General features: G+C 48.1%; 7 protein-coding genes across 7 annotated transcripts; 4 read left to right on the top strand and 3 right to left on the bottom strand.

Moving 5' to 3' along the window:
• Window positions 1-312: 312 nt before the first annotated feature.
• LY89DRAFT_584458 (glycoside hydrolase) lies at window positions 313-2,362 on the top strand (the record flags this gene model as incomplete). Its single annotated transcript, XM_018209262.1, has 6 exons — window positions 313-582; window positions 629-897; window positions 945-1,066; window positions 1,118-1,252; window positions 1,305-2,084; window positions 2,139-2,362. 6 exons carry the CDS (start codon window positions 313-315, stop codon window positions 2,360-2,362), a joined length of 1,800 nt encoding a protein of 599 aa, XP_018071996.1.
• A 773-nt stretch (window positions 2,363-3,135) lies between these two features.
• Window positions 3,136-4,169, bottom strand: LY89DRAFT_615836 (AhpC/TSA family thioredoxin peroxidase). The gene is made up of 3 exons (XM_018210740.1): window positions 3,950-4,169; window positions 3,706-3,887; window positions 3,136-3,652 (listed from the first exon to the last, which is right to left on the bottom strand). The coding sequence occupies exons 1-3, from the start codon at window positions 4,098-4,100 to the stop codon at window positions 3,215-3,217; spliced, it is 771 nt and encodes a 256-aa protein (XP_018071995.1). The 5' UTR covers window positions 4,101-4,169; the 3' UTR covers window positions 3,136-3,214.
• A 217-nt stretch (window positions 4,170-4,386) lies between these two features.
• Window positions 4,387-6,259, top strand: LY89DRAFT_718295 (uncharacterized protein; the record flags this gene model as incomplete). Its single annotated transcript, XM_018218404.1, has 2 exons — window positions 4,387-4,553; window positions 4,653-6,259. The coding sequence occupies 2 exons, from the start codon at window positions 4,387-4,389 to the stop codon at window positions 5,896-5,898; spliced, it is 1,413 nt and encodes a 470-aa protein (XP_018071994.1). The 3' UTR covers window positions 5,899-6,259.
• Window positions 6,260-7,289: 1,030 nt separating this feature from the next.
• On the top strand, window positions 7,290-7,801 carry LY89DRAFT_538744 (uncharacterized protein; the record flags this gene model as incomplete). Its single annotated transcript, XM_018208133.1, has 2 exons — window positions 7,290-7,505; window positions 7,589-7,801. Coding segments are annotated over 2 exons (429 nt in total), but the record flags the coding sequence as incomplete, so codon positions are not given.
• Window positions 7,802-8,202: 401 nt separating this feature from the next.
• On the bottom strand, window positions 8,203-9,574 carry LY89DRAFT_684627 (uncharacterized protein). Its single transcript, XM_018214920.1, has one exon. The coding sequence runs from the start codon at window positions 9,293-9,295 to the stop codon at window positions 8,249-8,251; it is 1,047 nt and encodes a 348-aa protein (XP_018071992.1). The 5' UTR covers window positions 9,296-9,574; the 3' UTR covers window positions 8,203-8,248.
• Window positions 9,575-9,799: 225 nt separating this feature from the next.
• Window positions 9,800-11,232, bottom strand: LY89DRAFT_781801 (uncharacterized protein; the record flags this gene model as incomplete). The annotated part of the gene is made up of 3 exons (XM_018222514.1): window positions 9,800-10,040; window positions 10,094-10,698; window positions 10,759-11,232. 3 exons carry the CDS (start codon window positions 11,230-11,232, stop codon window positions 9,803-9,805), a joined length of 1,317 nt encoding a protein of 438 aa, XP_018071991.1.
• A 729-nt stretch (window positions 11,233-11,961) lies between these two features.
• LY89DRAFT_668939 (uncharacterized protein) lies at window positions 11,962-13,922 on the top strand (the record flags this gene model as incomplete). The annotated part of the gene is made up of 3 exons (XM_018213059.1): window positions 11,962-12,577; window positions 12,680-12,940; window positions 12,997-13,922. The coding sequence occupies 3 exons, from the start codon at window positions 11,962-11,964 to the stop codon at window positions 13,920-13,922; spliced, it is 1,803 nt and encodes a 600-aa protein (XP_018071990.1).
• Window positions 13,923-14,039: the final 117 nt, after the last annotated feature.

Below are 14,039 nucleotides of genomic sequence, written 5' to 3'. Positions count from 1 at the left end.
CCTACCCCTCAATCTACTTAAACTTCTATAATTCTGTTCATACAACCTCATATTTCTCGTAAGATGTCCAAGTCCGGCATCGATTACGTCCGTGAGTGGTATAGTTTTCTTGTCGTCTCCACCTCTCTCGTTTATCCAGAATGTTCGGAGAAATATGTACATGGAGGGGTAGATATGATCTCACCAGAGCATGGAGCTCAAGGTAGCTATAAAGTTGTGTTCCCGTTGTTTTGAGTTGTGAGTCGCCTTGCGCTGGTCATCTCTCTCTTCCCAGCGATGGCTTTCCTACAAAATTTGAAGGTCCTTGCGGCCATGGTTCTTTTGCACGGAGTGAGTGCTCAAAGCAATGCCACGACCACATTAATATCAACGTCTCCAACATTTCCTTCAATTGCAAATATTTCGACAAAAGTCTACAATGTGTCGGCAGCGACCACGACATTGACATACGACTACTCGAACGAGGAATTGGCCATGTTGTGGAATCAAGTTGGGAGCATTGCTGTAGGACCGATCACCACAACCGTTTCTCCAACCCCAGAACCCACGGCATACCCAAGACCTGGTGCCATGCATCCTCAAGTATGGATTTCCTCCGGTTGACAACTTTTTAGCTCACATTTTTCAGGTCCCAACGTATGATACTTCTCTGAACTCAGAGGATCTACCCGACGACTTCATCTGGGGCTTGGCGTCAAGTGCATATCAAGTAGAAGGAGCAGCGAAAGACGAAGGCAAAGGACCTTCCATTTGGGACTTGATCGCACATCGAGACTATGGGGCAGTAGCGGACAACTCAACTGGGGATGTAGTGGCAAGTCATTATTACCTGTACAAGCAAGATTTTGCTCGTCTTGCAAATCTTGGTGTGCCATATTTTTCTCCGTCTTTTTCATGGTAAGTTACTAACATTAAGAGTAATCAGATGGCTGATTTGGAGACAGGCCGAGATTCTTCCCTTTTGGCAATGGGCCTGTGAACGAGCAAGGGGTAACACATTACGACGATGTAATCGCCAGCATGGTTGCTGCTGGTATCAAGCCAGCTGTGACTCTCTTCCATTGGGGTACGGACATTCTCTTCCACTCGATTTCCAACTCAAGTTGACGATACACAGATACACCACTCGCTCTCTTCAACTCCTATGGAGCATGGACCGATGAACGGATCGTAGATGACTACTTCAACTACGCCAAATTTGTCATCAGCCGCTACGACCAATACGTCCCCATCTGGTATACCTTCAACGAGCGTTCGTCCCTCTCTTCCCCTTCCGTTACTCAACCTCCCCTAACACTGCACAGCACAATACTGCAACTGGCAATACGAATCCTACCCCGCTGGCAACACCAAAGGCAATTACCCCGCGTACCACGGCATAACAGGCGGTCTCCCCGCCCGCATAGCATGCAGCCACTACACGCTCCTTGCACACGCCAAAGTCGCCAAATGGTACCACGACGACTTCCACGGCCAAGGCCGCATCACCTTCAAGAACAGCGGCAACTACTACGAAGCCCTGAACGCCTCTTCAGCTGCGGATATCGACGCCGTAGCCCGGAACTACGAGTTTGCGCTCGGCTGGTTCGGTGGTCCGTGGCGAGACGGGGATTACTCTGCGATGTTAAAAGAGACGCTTGGTTCCTCGCTGCCGAATTTCACGCAGGCGGAAAAAGATATGATCAAGGGTTCATGCGATTTCTTCGCCATTGATGGGTACACGGGGTACTACGCCACGGGTATTCAAGGAGGTAGCGCTGCGTGTGCGGCTAATTCTTCAAGTCCTGGGTATCCCGAGTGCGCGGGCAGTTCTAGTACTGGAGCAGACGGATTCCCGATCGGACCTAGCGCGGATAATGATGTGAGCTGGCTGTACAGTACGCCGGTGAGCATTAGGAGGTTCTTGAATGTTATCACGAAAGATCTTTTCCCGGCGGTGGGGGATGTGGTTGTGAGTGAGTTTGGGTTTGCGGAGCCGTTTGAGGGGGATCAGGGGTCGTTGGCTACGATTTTGTGGGATTTGAGGAGGGCGGATTATTATCAGGGGTTTTTGGATAATATTTTAGCGGCGAGGAATGTTGATGGTGAGTATTGCTTTCTTTGGATTTGAAGTGAGAAAGATGCTGACCAAGGAATAGGAGTCAACGTAACAGGTGCCTTTGGATGGGCCATTTTCGACAACTTCGAGTGGTTTGAGGGAAGTCATGTCAAGTTTGGGTTGCAATACCTGAACCAAACTTCCTTGGAGCGGTATCCGAAAGCAAGTATGTTCCAATTCTTGGATTGGTTCAAGTTGCATGGAGGCGTGAAGCTGGACAGTGGGAGTGCTGGTGGTAATGCTAGTGCGATACCCAATACATAGAATCTTGACAATACACTAATAGATGTTCCCAACTTTCAAGATCAGATTGTCTCAAAAAGCTTTATGGCTTATATGTGGTACATTCTAGGAACAAGCTCCCGGGACATTTGAAGCTCAAAAGGCTTGGAAATTGCTTGGGAGATTGAGGGCCGTAGAAACACGCAGGAGACATTCACGGAGACACAATCACGATCCCTAACCAAGTTCTAGCTTTTCTCCCATCAATTTATTCACATTAGATAACAAACTTCCTTGTTCCCGAGCCAAAATGCACTTCTTTCTCGCTAATGTCCACCCCCTCTCCGCCGAGCCCGTCCACAGTCATGACAACGCAGCCCTCTTGATAACGAAGCACGTATTGACAACAGGGCAATGGTGAGCTTTTAATACTACAAAGAGCAAGCAAAAGGAAACGGACAGGTAGAAGAGAACGATGTACATAACCCGGCGCTTGCTACAAGCGCCCGGCTCTTCTTTGTGTAGGTGTGAGGCTCTTGATTGTCGATGGCGATAGTCAGTTGGAGGGTAGGGCACTTTATAGTTTTCGTTTGGTGGGGATGAGGGGAAGTTGGAGAGAGGAGTTAGTGAATGGATTGAAGCAGGAACCGAGAAGGGTGAATTGGGGAGTGCAAGAATTTGACAGAAGTAATATGCGTCTTGTGGAAGGAAACTTCAAAATCAAATATGCTCAGCTCTTGCAATTGCCATCTCTCTTTATGCTAAGTGACATGTGCTCGAGACTCATGTGTGGTCGAGACTAAAGAACTTTAGAAGCATTGTTCAGCTGAGCATTTCTATGTTGTTTTCTAAAGTAGCAATTCTCAACCCAAATATCATACACTTTACAGGCCCCTAAATCTTCGTAAACCTCAAATAAGGCCTCACCTCCCTCACCTCCCCAAACTTCTTCCTCGCATCCTCCGTCTTCACCGTCGGCGGCACAATAACATCATCCCCCACCTGCCAATCAATCGGCGTCGTGATCCCCTTCTTATCCGCCGTTTGCAACGAATCAATAACTCTCAAAACTTCCATCGTATTCCTCCCACAGCTCGCAGGATACATCATCGTCAAACGGATCTTCTTCGCCGGGTCAATGATAAACACCGACCGGATCGTAAACGCGATGCCCTTCTCATCTATATTTTCCAGGTCTTGTGCATCGAGCATATCGTATAAGTAGGCAATTTTTCTATCTGCGTCGGCGATGATGGGGAATTGGAGGTTCGTTTGCGAGATTTCGTTGATGTCTTCGATCCATTTTGCGTGTGAGTCGAGACCATTGGCGCTCTATTTCCTCGACATTAGCACTTCCCAAGCCATTGGAGCTGTAATAAACGTACCAATCCAATCATCTTAACTCCCCTCCCTTCAAATTCATCTTTTAGTTTTGCAAAAGCGCCCAATTCCGTCGTGCAAACAGGCGTAAAGTCCGCTGGGTGCGAAAATAAAATACCCCACTTGTCGCCCAAGAATTCGTGAAAATCGATATCGCCATGCGTGGTTTTGGCTTTGAAATTCGGTGCTACATGATATCAATTAGTCAAGCATACCAATTTATTGAGGAAAGGAAGGGAGAAGTAATGCCTGTTGATCCTAGACGGAGTCGTGGTTGCTCTGTGGCAAGGAAACGTCTTAATAGAGGGGTAGCAGACTTTTGAAACTGTGCCGGGCGCAGACCAGCTGCGCGGAGGGCGTGGAAAGCTCGAGGAGCTGTACGAGGTATAAACATTGACATTTCAGAGGTTATTTTGATTCGAGAGAGAAAGTAAGGTTTGGATTGGAAAGAAATTCGAGAGAAATAAACGTCGGAGTGGGGTGCCGTTGCTGTAACGGCGTGGCTGAATTTACCCCTGTCTGGTATCACGTGGATCCTACGCTAAAACCCCCCTTGAACCTCGCTTCATGCTGACTGCATGCCACTCCGGTGTACAAGTTCAACGAAAGTACTATAGAAGGAACGTCCAGACTAAGACACAAGGTAAATACTACCGTTCTTGTCCCCGGGTTCTTTCAAATTTGTCATGTCAAGCATGTCCATCGACGAGGGTCCCTTGCTATACACTCCGCTCACAACATCCGGCACAATTCACCTGTTAACACTTCTGCCACCAAAGGAAGCAAATGATAATATTGAGTGCAGCTTGTCCCTAGCACTTCTAGACGATGAACCCGCTTACGATGCTCTCTCGTATGTCTGGGGCCATGAAATTTCGACAGACCCAATTCTGGTCAACAAGTAACCATTTCAGACAACAAAGAACCTTAGACAGGCGTTGACCTTAATCAGGCACGTTGAACCTATCGCCCTGTGGGCTGATGCCATTTGTATCAACCAAAGCGACCTAGATAAGCGCCGTAACCAGATTCTGCAAATGCGTCGCATCTACGCTTCAGCTCAGCAGACCCGTATCATGCTCGGTGACGATGATCACGAAGCTGAGGACGTTCACTTGTGTATTCCGTTTGTAGCAGCACTATCCGAGTGCTACCGCGAACTGGAAAGGTGGAAAGCTGAAGGTCGTGAGCATGCCATGGAAAAGATGATTTCAGAAATGTGGGCAAGGTTTCCTCCATCTGAGGATATCTGGAACTTTACCTCCGCCATGTTATCAAGTGCATGGTTTACCCGAGTTTGGACCATACAGGAGCTTGCAGTCGCTTCAAAGGCCCTCATAATCTATGGGCAAAACCAGATAGAGTGGTCGCGACTTGAGGAGGCCATCAGGATGGCGCAGCTTGCCGACCAATATATCAAATTGCATCGTCGGGAAAATTGGTTCAGACAAGAAAACGGCACCTTGGCTTTTCATATTCCCAAGACGGGTACGATAATCAGAGCCGTTGATATGTACCATATCAAGCTTCTTTCCGAGGTCATGCCAACATCACTTGTTGCGTTACGGCGACGGGTACAAGAGAATAATCCTGCTAACCTCCTATCAGCATTGAAATATGCTTGCTACCACAAAGCAACGGATCCAAAGGACAAGGTGTACGCGTTGCTGGGCCTCATTGACGAAGATGAAAGGGAAAGATACGCAGTCAATTATTCTATTCCGGTTGAGCAAGCCTATGCAGCGATGATGAAGGTAATGCTTCAGCACGACCCTACAATGATGGCTCTCTGCTTAGCCGGGACTGATCAACGCTCCACTGATGATCTTCCGTCGTGGTGTGTTGACTGGAGAACTTTGAAGAGGGCCAGCTTCGATAATAGCGAAGTATTGGATCGAGAATGGCTCTTTAACGCAACCAATGAGGACTCTCGTCAATGGTCAGCAGGTGGTGATGATCAAGAGTTACTTGTATACTCAACGCAAGACTGGCGGATTCTCAGGATCAAAGGCACCATGGTGGGAGTAATTGGAGCCGGCCGCTGGATCTGCTCAGTGGGAGACCACCTAAAAGCAACAGAGGCTTGGAAAGCAGATGATTCTGTTGCAATTGAAGAATACTATCGTACAGAGCTTGGTCTCCCAGGGGCAAATATACACTTTGAGAATCTTGTCGACGTGGTTTCATTGGGGACGTGAGCTTGCGTGATCGATGACGGCGAGGGCAACACCTTGATGGGCCCCAAAGATAACATGCAAAAATGGGTCGAGACAGACCCAGACCATCCGGATCCCATGCATGGCTGGAGGTATACCATGAGCTCGTTGTCGGCGATGATGAGACAATACGAGGATAAGACATTTGCGGCAGGAGGGGGTGGGCGGTCTTTTGCTGGCGTTGGTCCGGCATCGATGCAACCAGGAGACGGGATATGTCTTCTTCATGGAGCACGAACTCCGTTCTTGCTGCGTAAAGCAGAAGGAGAGGATCCAGTAATCGTTGGAGCGTGTTATGTCAAAGGAATAATGGAAGGACAGCTCATGGAGCCGGATACTACCGGTTTGACTTCGGGGTGGTATCGAATTCGCTGAGATGGTTCTTGAAACTCGGCGGAGAGCCGTGTTTTGAGATACTATGTAGGTTGAAGAGGCCAGGGATAGAAAAGTACACAGCCGAGGAAAGAACGATCCAGCGAACAGCTATCAATCCCAACAACTCTGTATTCCCCAACGGTATTGCACAGTCTAGGGTATCTATACCCAGATCTCCAGGGTATCTAACCAGGTGCCAGGCTTGTTGTGTATGAAAGAGTAATCAAGCAGATTCCAGAAGCCAGTGTTGATTGTGGAAAGGCTCCGCCCATACGAACTCTTTACTTTAAGCTTCCGAAAGCTCTATGTAACTTCGAACCACGCATACCTAACCATTGATCTAGGCAAACATCACAACCTGATACTTTTTCCCATAATAAGAGAGTTATACTATGTTTGTATTTCTACATATTGGAGTTAAACATAGTTCTGGGCAAGAATCCTTCCAAAAACAAGGCAAAATCTATACTATGGCCAATGAGTCAAAACTCTTAAAGACTATTCAAGAAAGCTCTTCAGTGTGACGAATTAGCTTTACTGCCGACTATAAGAGGGGCATAGAGCACCCAGATTCACCAAAGTAAATCTCGTATTACTTGAAGCTCGTATTGAAGATTCGGAAACCAACTGTCTTGGTAACACTAACACAACACAAAGCTCCTCCCGTCGCCTTGTGCGACCTACTAGTAATTCACACTCCAAAATACGCCCATCTAAGCTCGAAATAAGATTAAGGTGATGCAAAGTACCACAAATGCCTTTCAATGAATACACCATTACCAAAAAGGTGAATAACCATGGGCTACGTCAGTAAGCTCCGTACATTCACCTCCCAACACAAACACCAAATTCCCACCACAACATAAAAACCTCTCAAACTCCCTCTCCTTCCTCTTCCAGCCACACTCTCCAACCAGAACATCCAACCAGAATATCCAACCAAAACAACCACCAGTCTCATCAAGATGCACGCCCTCCTGCTCTTCCTCCTAGCCTCCCTCACCGCAGCCGCAACAACACACGAAATAGCAGCCGGCCTCCACGGCCTTACCTACACCCCCAACACGACCTTCGCGTCTATTGGCGACACCGTGACATTTACCTTCTACCCCTATTCCCACAACGTCGTCCAAGGCCCCTTCTCCGCGCCCTGTACCTCCGGGAACAATACTGGGATATACTCCAGCTTTATTCCTTCGTCTTCTGGTCCCTCTGTAAGACTTTTCCCCATCCAAACAAACTATCGAATCAATTCTTTTTTCTTTTCGAAAACTTATCACTAACAAACGACACATAGAACCTAACCTTCTCCATCACAATCGAAGACACAAATCCCATCTGGTTCTACTGCTCCCAAAAGGCAGGCGGAGGACACTGCACCAAGGGAATGGTAGGCGTTATCAACCCACCACCCGAGGGGACCAATATCACGCTGGAGAACTACGCGCTTGGTGCCGCGAAAGTGGCGAATGGGAGTTATACGCAGCCGGGGGATGTACAGGGTGGGGTTTTGGGGTGGAGTAATGGGACCGCGGCGGGGGTGGGGAATGGGAGCGTGACGAGTACGAGTAGTGAGGGAGGGGCGTCGAGTACCAGTGTGTCGGTGTCGGGGACGAGTACTAGTGTGGCTGCGACGGCGACGAAGACGGGTGGTGCTGGACGGGTGGACGCTGCGGGATGGGTTGTGGTGGGAGGTTTGGGGATTGTTTTATTGTAGTAGTGCTGTGAGCATTGCGGTGGAGATGGAGGAAAGGGGATAGGTAATGTTTAATGTGGACAGCAGAGCAGAAGAGCATGAGACATACCATGGCTGAAAGTCGCGAAGAAGCAGATACCCAAGACCAAAACAGGCGCGCTTGCATGAAGTGACAGTTTGACAGCTCCACGACACAAAAAACATGAAACGTAAGGCAGTCTTGATCGATTAAATTAACTATTAAGTATTGTACGTACAGTATCACAAACAACCCTGTCTAAAAGCCCTCTTCGCATACTCCGGCTCCTCCCCAATCATATCCGGATACTTCCACCTAAACCCCCACTTCATCCACAACTTAAACTTCTCCCTCTTCCCCATCGCCTTCCACTTCTCCGCCAACTCCGCCTGCTCCTCCGCACCCTTCGCCTTATACGTCGGGCCCACCCAGCACAAGAATATAACGCTAATACAACACCACGCATACGGCAATCCTCGCTTCCGATGCTGTCCTAGCATCAATCCTTTAAATGACATCCAACTCTCCCACAGCCCGATTAACAGCCAGATCAAGAACCAACCGACTGGTACCAAGACACAGATCAAGATGAGCGGTGTCAGCCAGCTATTGTCGTCGTCCTCAAATGGCTCATCTCCATTATAGTACCCCGAGCTCGAATCATCGTATACAAACGTCGTAGTGCACGTCGCTGCCGAAGCTGTAGGACAGTACGTGGTTGGCGTGTAGCAATAGCTCATTCCATATGGCGCGTATTCCGAGCTCGCAGACGCGAGATCATCCGCGTTGACATCCGTGGGATTTAACACTGCTATCAAGTTCGTAGTCGGCGTCGGGTTGTAATGTTCGTACGAATATGTGGTCGCGGAGAGAGAGGTTGTGACGGGAGACAATGAGACGATGTCCGGGACGTAGACTGGTACGTTTGTTGTGAAGGTCCAGTTTTGACTCGTGCAGGTTGCGTCGGGGGTATACGTGACTGGAACCACAAAGCTTGTTTCGATGTAGCTGGAGTCGTAGGTCTCGGATACTGGACTACCGGACGGGACCACGATGTCGAGGATCGTTACGTGTGTATATTCCGCGGGTGTGGTGATTGTGGTGATGGCTAAGACTGGAGTCGCGGGCACAACGGCTTCGGTGTAGGTGTAACGCGATTCGGGGACCGTAGTCAATAAATCTGTGAAGCCCTCCTCTGTGTAGACTGACAGCACGACATAAGTAGGAACGAGGTACGGAGCAGCGAAGACGCTGGTCGCGAGGAGCGCTGGGAGGAGAAACAGATTCATCGCGCGTATATTATTGATTATGTATTCAGCGAATGAACGAGTATTGACCCTCTCCAGAGATGAAAAACGAAAGACGTTTGCTCAAAACGAGTGAAGCAAAATGAAATTATCGCGAAGTTGAAAAAGTTGCGAAGATAAGTTAAGGTTGATGTCAACGTTACCGTGCCGCATCGACTAGCCAGGTAACCAGACTCTGGACTCCACTTGGGTGCGTCTGGGACCAATTGACAGCGCCATTCCGTGTCCGAGTTTAGATTTCCAGGGGCGAGATCGTATTTCAGTGGCGGAGGGAACAAAAAATATCGAAAAACGGGATGTTGCGCCGAGATCAAATGGCTTGGCGGCGCTGCGCCACGGACGGCGGGGTTGGCCGAGGATTCGCTTGTGTGACAGCTTACCAGATTTGGTTCAAGTGGACTATTGGATTATTGCGTCTGTAGTCATTTATGTCAAAGATATCATGTTTAAATCTTTCTTCCGGTTCTTCACCTTTATCCAAATATTTGCCTATCGTGTTGTCATAAGGCGCTGTGATCTGGCGACGTTCCACCGATGAGGTAAAGTCTGTTGGTAGGAGTTCCACTCCTCCTGTATGCTTTCGCAGAAATCTGTATATGTCATATCCCCGTTCGGCACAAAGTCGAAAACGTGCTCGGGACCAATTCTGCGCTCGACTTCAGCTTCTTGAGCATTTTCTTCCACCCATCTGAATTTGTTATGATGGTAGTTCGTTGCCTCATCATACCTACTCGATTTAGCAGTCGCGCATCAAAGGTTTGGTGCATGTTCTCAGCTCACCGATAGCATTGTAACGTAATGCATACATCGTTAAACTTATTGTGCAGTCTGTAGATCTGATAGTTCTCTGGCCCAATCCAAGTCACATCCCCAGTCTTCAGTATCAACGGATCACCAATTTGTTGAGGACGACGGCGTCCAGTTACGGAATCGTAGTTACTTACCTCGATCTCTCCGTGTAGAACCTTGATGATTGCATGAGAGTCTCCATGGTCGTGAATTGGGGAGAAGTGGCCCGCGGGCCAGATCTCCAAGACGTTGGGGATCCCAGGAGAATTGCCTATATTTTGACCAAGTGTGATGCGAAGGTAGGTGCTTAGGAAATTTCCTGCAGCTGAGAATGTAGTCGCCTTCATCGTCAACAAGGTGTGACCAATCAGACCTTTTATACTAACGCTGCGGTGAACTGCGTTGGCGAAGTCTGGAAACTCCGAGGCCAGGGAGATGCTTTGTATAGTTTGGTAGAGATCTTGGCATGCTCTTGGTAGATCCGATAGCGCTGCATGGTGACCGCTCTCAAGGCCGCCAAGCGTGTCGAAGCCTGGCAGAACGATTGCAGGTACATCGAATACCGGAAGTCTGTGTATCTTGATCTTGGGAATGCTCTAATCACATCTTAGCAAAAGTCATTCAAGAATGGTATCAACCGTGAAGGGAACGCCTACTTGAGCTGAAGCATCGTGCCAGACCTGAACTTGAACATTTTCCAGTGCATCCATCCATTGGTGATCGCCCATCCAACACACAATCCCATTAAGCTCGCATTTCAGATTCGCTTGGAGAATTGCCATTTTCCTGTTGACAGAGTACTTCCCATAACAGATGACACCGTGAACGTTATCAAATGAGACCCAATAAGGCATTAGGACACCCTTTTCAAGCAGCCGGAGGTCACCTTCTCTCAGCTTTTCCCATTTGATCGAATCAGACTTTTTCGAACTCCTCTTGCCGTCGACCACGATAAAGCAATCAATGATCGATTCGCGCACTTCCAGTGTCAATGTGTGGCCCTTCTCGGTCTTTGTCTTGAAGCTGAATGATATCTTTTCAGCATTGGCGGTCACTGCAACGGTTCCCTGCCCCATCACTAGAAGTTGATGGTCTGATTCATTGACCCTGTGTGGTGCGAAAAATGGCATCGAGATCTTTTGAAGATGTGGATCGAGAGCTAGAAAGGAAAACCGAAGAAATAACTTGTGGTGTAGTTATAATGAGGAGATGAAAGTTCGTGATTGAATTTTAGAAAGACAAGAGAGAACATATAACAATCTCTAGCTATCGTGAACATCTTCAAAACATGAGGTCTTTCGAAACCTTGTGTCTAGAACGACTTGTTTTCGAGGACTCTCAAACACATTTTTCGCAACCTCGGGTCTTGCTATCATACACAATGGAGCGAGATTTATTTATAGCATGGTGCCATGAAAGGAGGGATATTGGAGAGATTGCCCATCTCAAGCTGTAAACCCACTTTCTTTGACCAACTGACTCAAGTTTCGCAGCATGCTTTGAAAGACTTTGAACATTTTGTTCTAAATTCTGAACCTCGTCCATTGTCTCTAAGTAAGACAGCCGAGCGGTCAACGGGTGCTGGCGAACTCGAAATTGAAGGCGCTCGGGGATTTCTCCTCGCATCTGTCAACGACCTTCAATCCAGCAATACAAACACACTTTACCAACTGACTTAGCGCAGCACCTTTCTAATCTAGGCCTCACGACAGGCAGCAGCAAGGATAGGGTCCAAATCTCAGGCAGCCGCACCCCCTGAACTAGCCTGCGCCGCACCCTAACCTTACCGAACCATCAAAATCTCAAACCCATAAATTCAACAGCATCGACTTTTCGAACTCGCATCAACACTATCAACAATGAGCACCAACTACCTCGAAGACCTCTCCAACGAGCTCTTAGACAATATCTTCCAAAACATCCCATCACAACGCGACCTCAATTCCCTCTCCAAGACCTCACGTGCACTCTATCACCGCACCGTGCAAGAACTGTATCGCTCGTGGTCGTACCATGGATTGCAGCAAGAAATAAAGCCGCTGAAACAGTTTCTGGAAACGCTGAATTGGAGACCGGATTTGGCTGCGAATGTGAAAGAGCTTGATATCAGGGAGTGGGGCGATTGTCCGAGGCTGGAGGATCATGTGGGGATGTATTCGGAGGAGGAGTATGAGGAGCGGGAGAGGGTGAAGGAGGTGAAGAGGAAGGAGGCGTTGAGGGGGACGATTAGTGATGATGAGTTAATTGGGGAGGAGGGGGATGAGGAGGATGGGAGGGATGAGATGTATGAGGAGTCTGAAGGTGAGGAGAGCGAGCATTCTGAAGCTGAGAGTGAGGGTGATGATTACGAGGAAGAGCTTGAGGTTGATGAAGTGGAGACGCTGGGCCCACTGAGGCCTTTGGCGTATGATACGTGCTTAGGCGATTGTAGTCATGGTCGTGAGTTTGCGGCTAGACAAATTGGTCGAGATTCAGGTATGTTTATTTTCCATCTCATTCTCCTTCTCACATACATTCCACATCATATCATGGCGCAATGTTTCCACCTGATGAAAAACGTTGTTAAGATATGAACAGATCTGAAAATACTACCGGAATGGAAAGACGCTGTCTATCACCACTCTGAAATTCAACGCGAAGAGAACGAGGAAGAACTTGTTACACTTGTTCTTTCCAAGCTCCCAAATCTCAAAACTATCTGGATGGTCATGCCAGAAGTCTACCTCGACTGGAGCTACAAAGAGAACCCATTTTGTCAATACCTCGATAACACGTCAGCGCTCGCGTCCTCGGGAGCTTTGCAAAAACTCGAGACTCTTTATGTCTGTAGTCCTATGCGTAAGCCCCTCCTTCGACGCCCAAAATTGATCGTCACTCTGACATTAAATCACCAGATCTTGGAGGCAAAGATCATCGTGAATACGAGCTTGATCTCCGACGTCTATTGCCTTTCATGCGACTTCCAAGTATGCGTTCACTATACACTTTAACCCCGGAAATCTACTGGGACGAGCGCAAATCACCAATTGACTTTGCACCTCTCAAACAAACATCAGAAATCACTACCCTCGTGTACGACGAAGCAGTATTGTGTCCATCTGACGTGATAGGGTCTCTCGGCATATTCAAAGCCCTGAAATACTTTCGCTGGACTTTCTCAGATACCTGCAGCGGTAGTGGCACAGAAGGTATTGGGTTTCAGAATTCATTTGGCCAAGCTCTCGCTGCGCATAAGGATAGTTTAGAGGAACTGTACTTCGACGACAGAGACCGAGAAGTGCGCAAACGAGCAATGGAGCCAGCGCCGGCTGCTGATTTATTCTTGATTGGATCTTTTAAGGAGTACCCCAAGCTGCGGTCTCTGACTATTGATGTCGATTCTCTCTGTGGCCATCAAAAACGGACAAGCGGAATCCGATTGATCGACTCTTTACCTCCGAATCTCAATTCACTTACACTTTTTGTTAAGGTAATTCAAACGGGTCCCGCTCAAGGCGACAAACAAACGATCTTTGACAATGGCCTCTGGTATTTCAATTTCTTGGACATGATCCGCAACGCAAGAAACAAACTCCCCAAGCTTCAAAAGATCAGCATTCAATTGACACGAGAGCCGCATTGGACCCTGAGAGACACCAAATTGGAACTCGACCTCCGTCCTTTCAAAGATGCGGTCGAATTGTGTGCAGAAGCAAAAATCGAATTTGACGTTGGTATTGCCCTAGAAGTGAGTTTCCATCACCAGAGAGACGTTGGCCATACAACTATTCCTTTTTTCCTCGAGCAGATCAAGACCCGGATTCCAGGGAGGGATTTCTAGAGCGAGTCATTGACTCTACACATGTATATATCTCATTGGCGATATGTACTCCAAAGAAGCAACGAGTCAACGAGTCAAAAATTCTACAGTTTGCCGCCTCACGCGACAGTGTGCATT

The sequence above is a fragment of the Mollisia scopiformis genome, assembly GCF_001500285.1.
Source record: "Mollisia scopiformis unplaced genomic scaffold LY89scaffold_11, whole genome shotgun sequence".
Taxonomy (NCBI): Eukaryota; Fungi; Ascomycota; class Leotiomycetes; order Helotiales; family Mollisiaceae; genus Mollisia; species Mollisia scopiformis.
The sequence above is the reverse complement of the archived record's forward strand: the minus strand, read 5'-3'. Positions and strand labels throughout refer to the sequence as shown.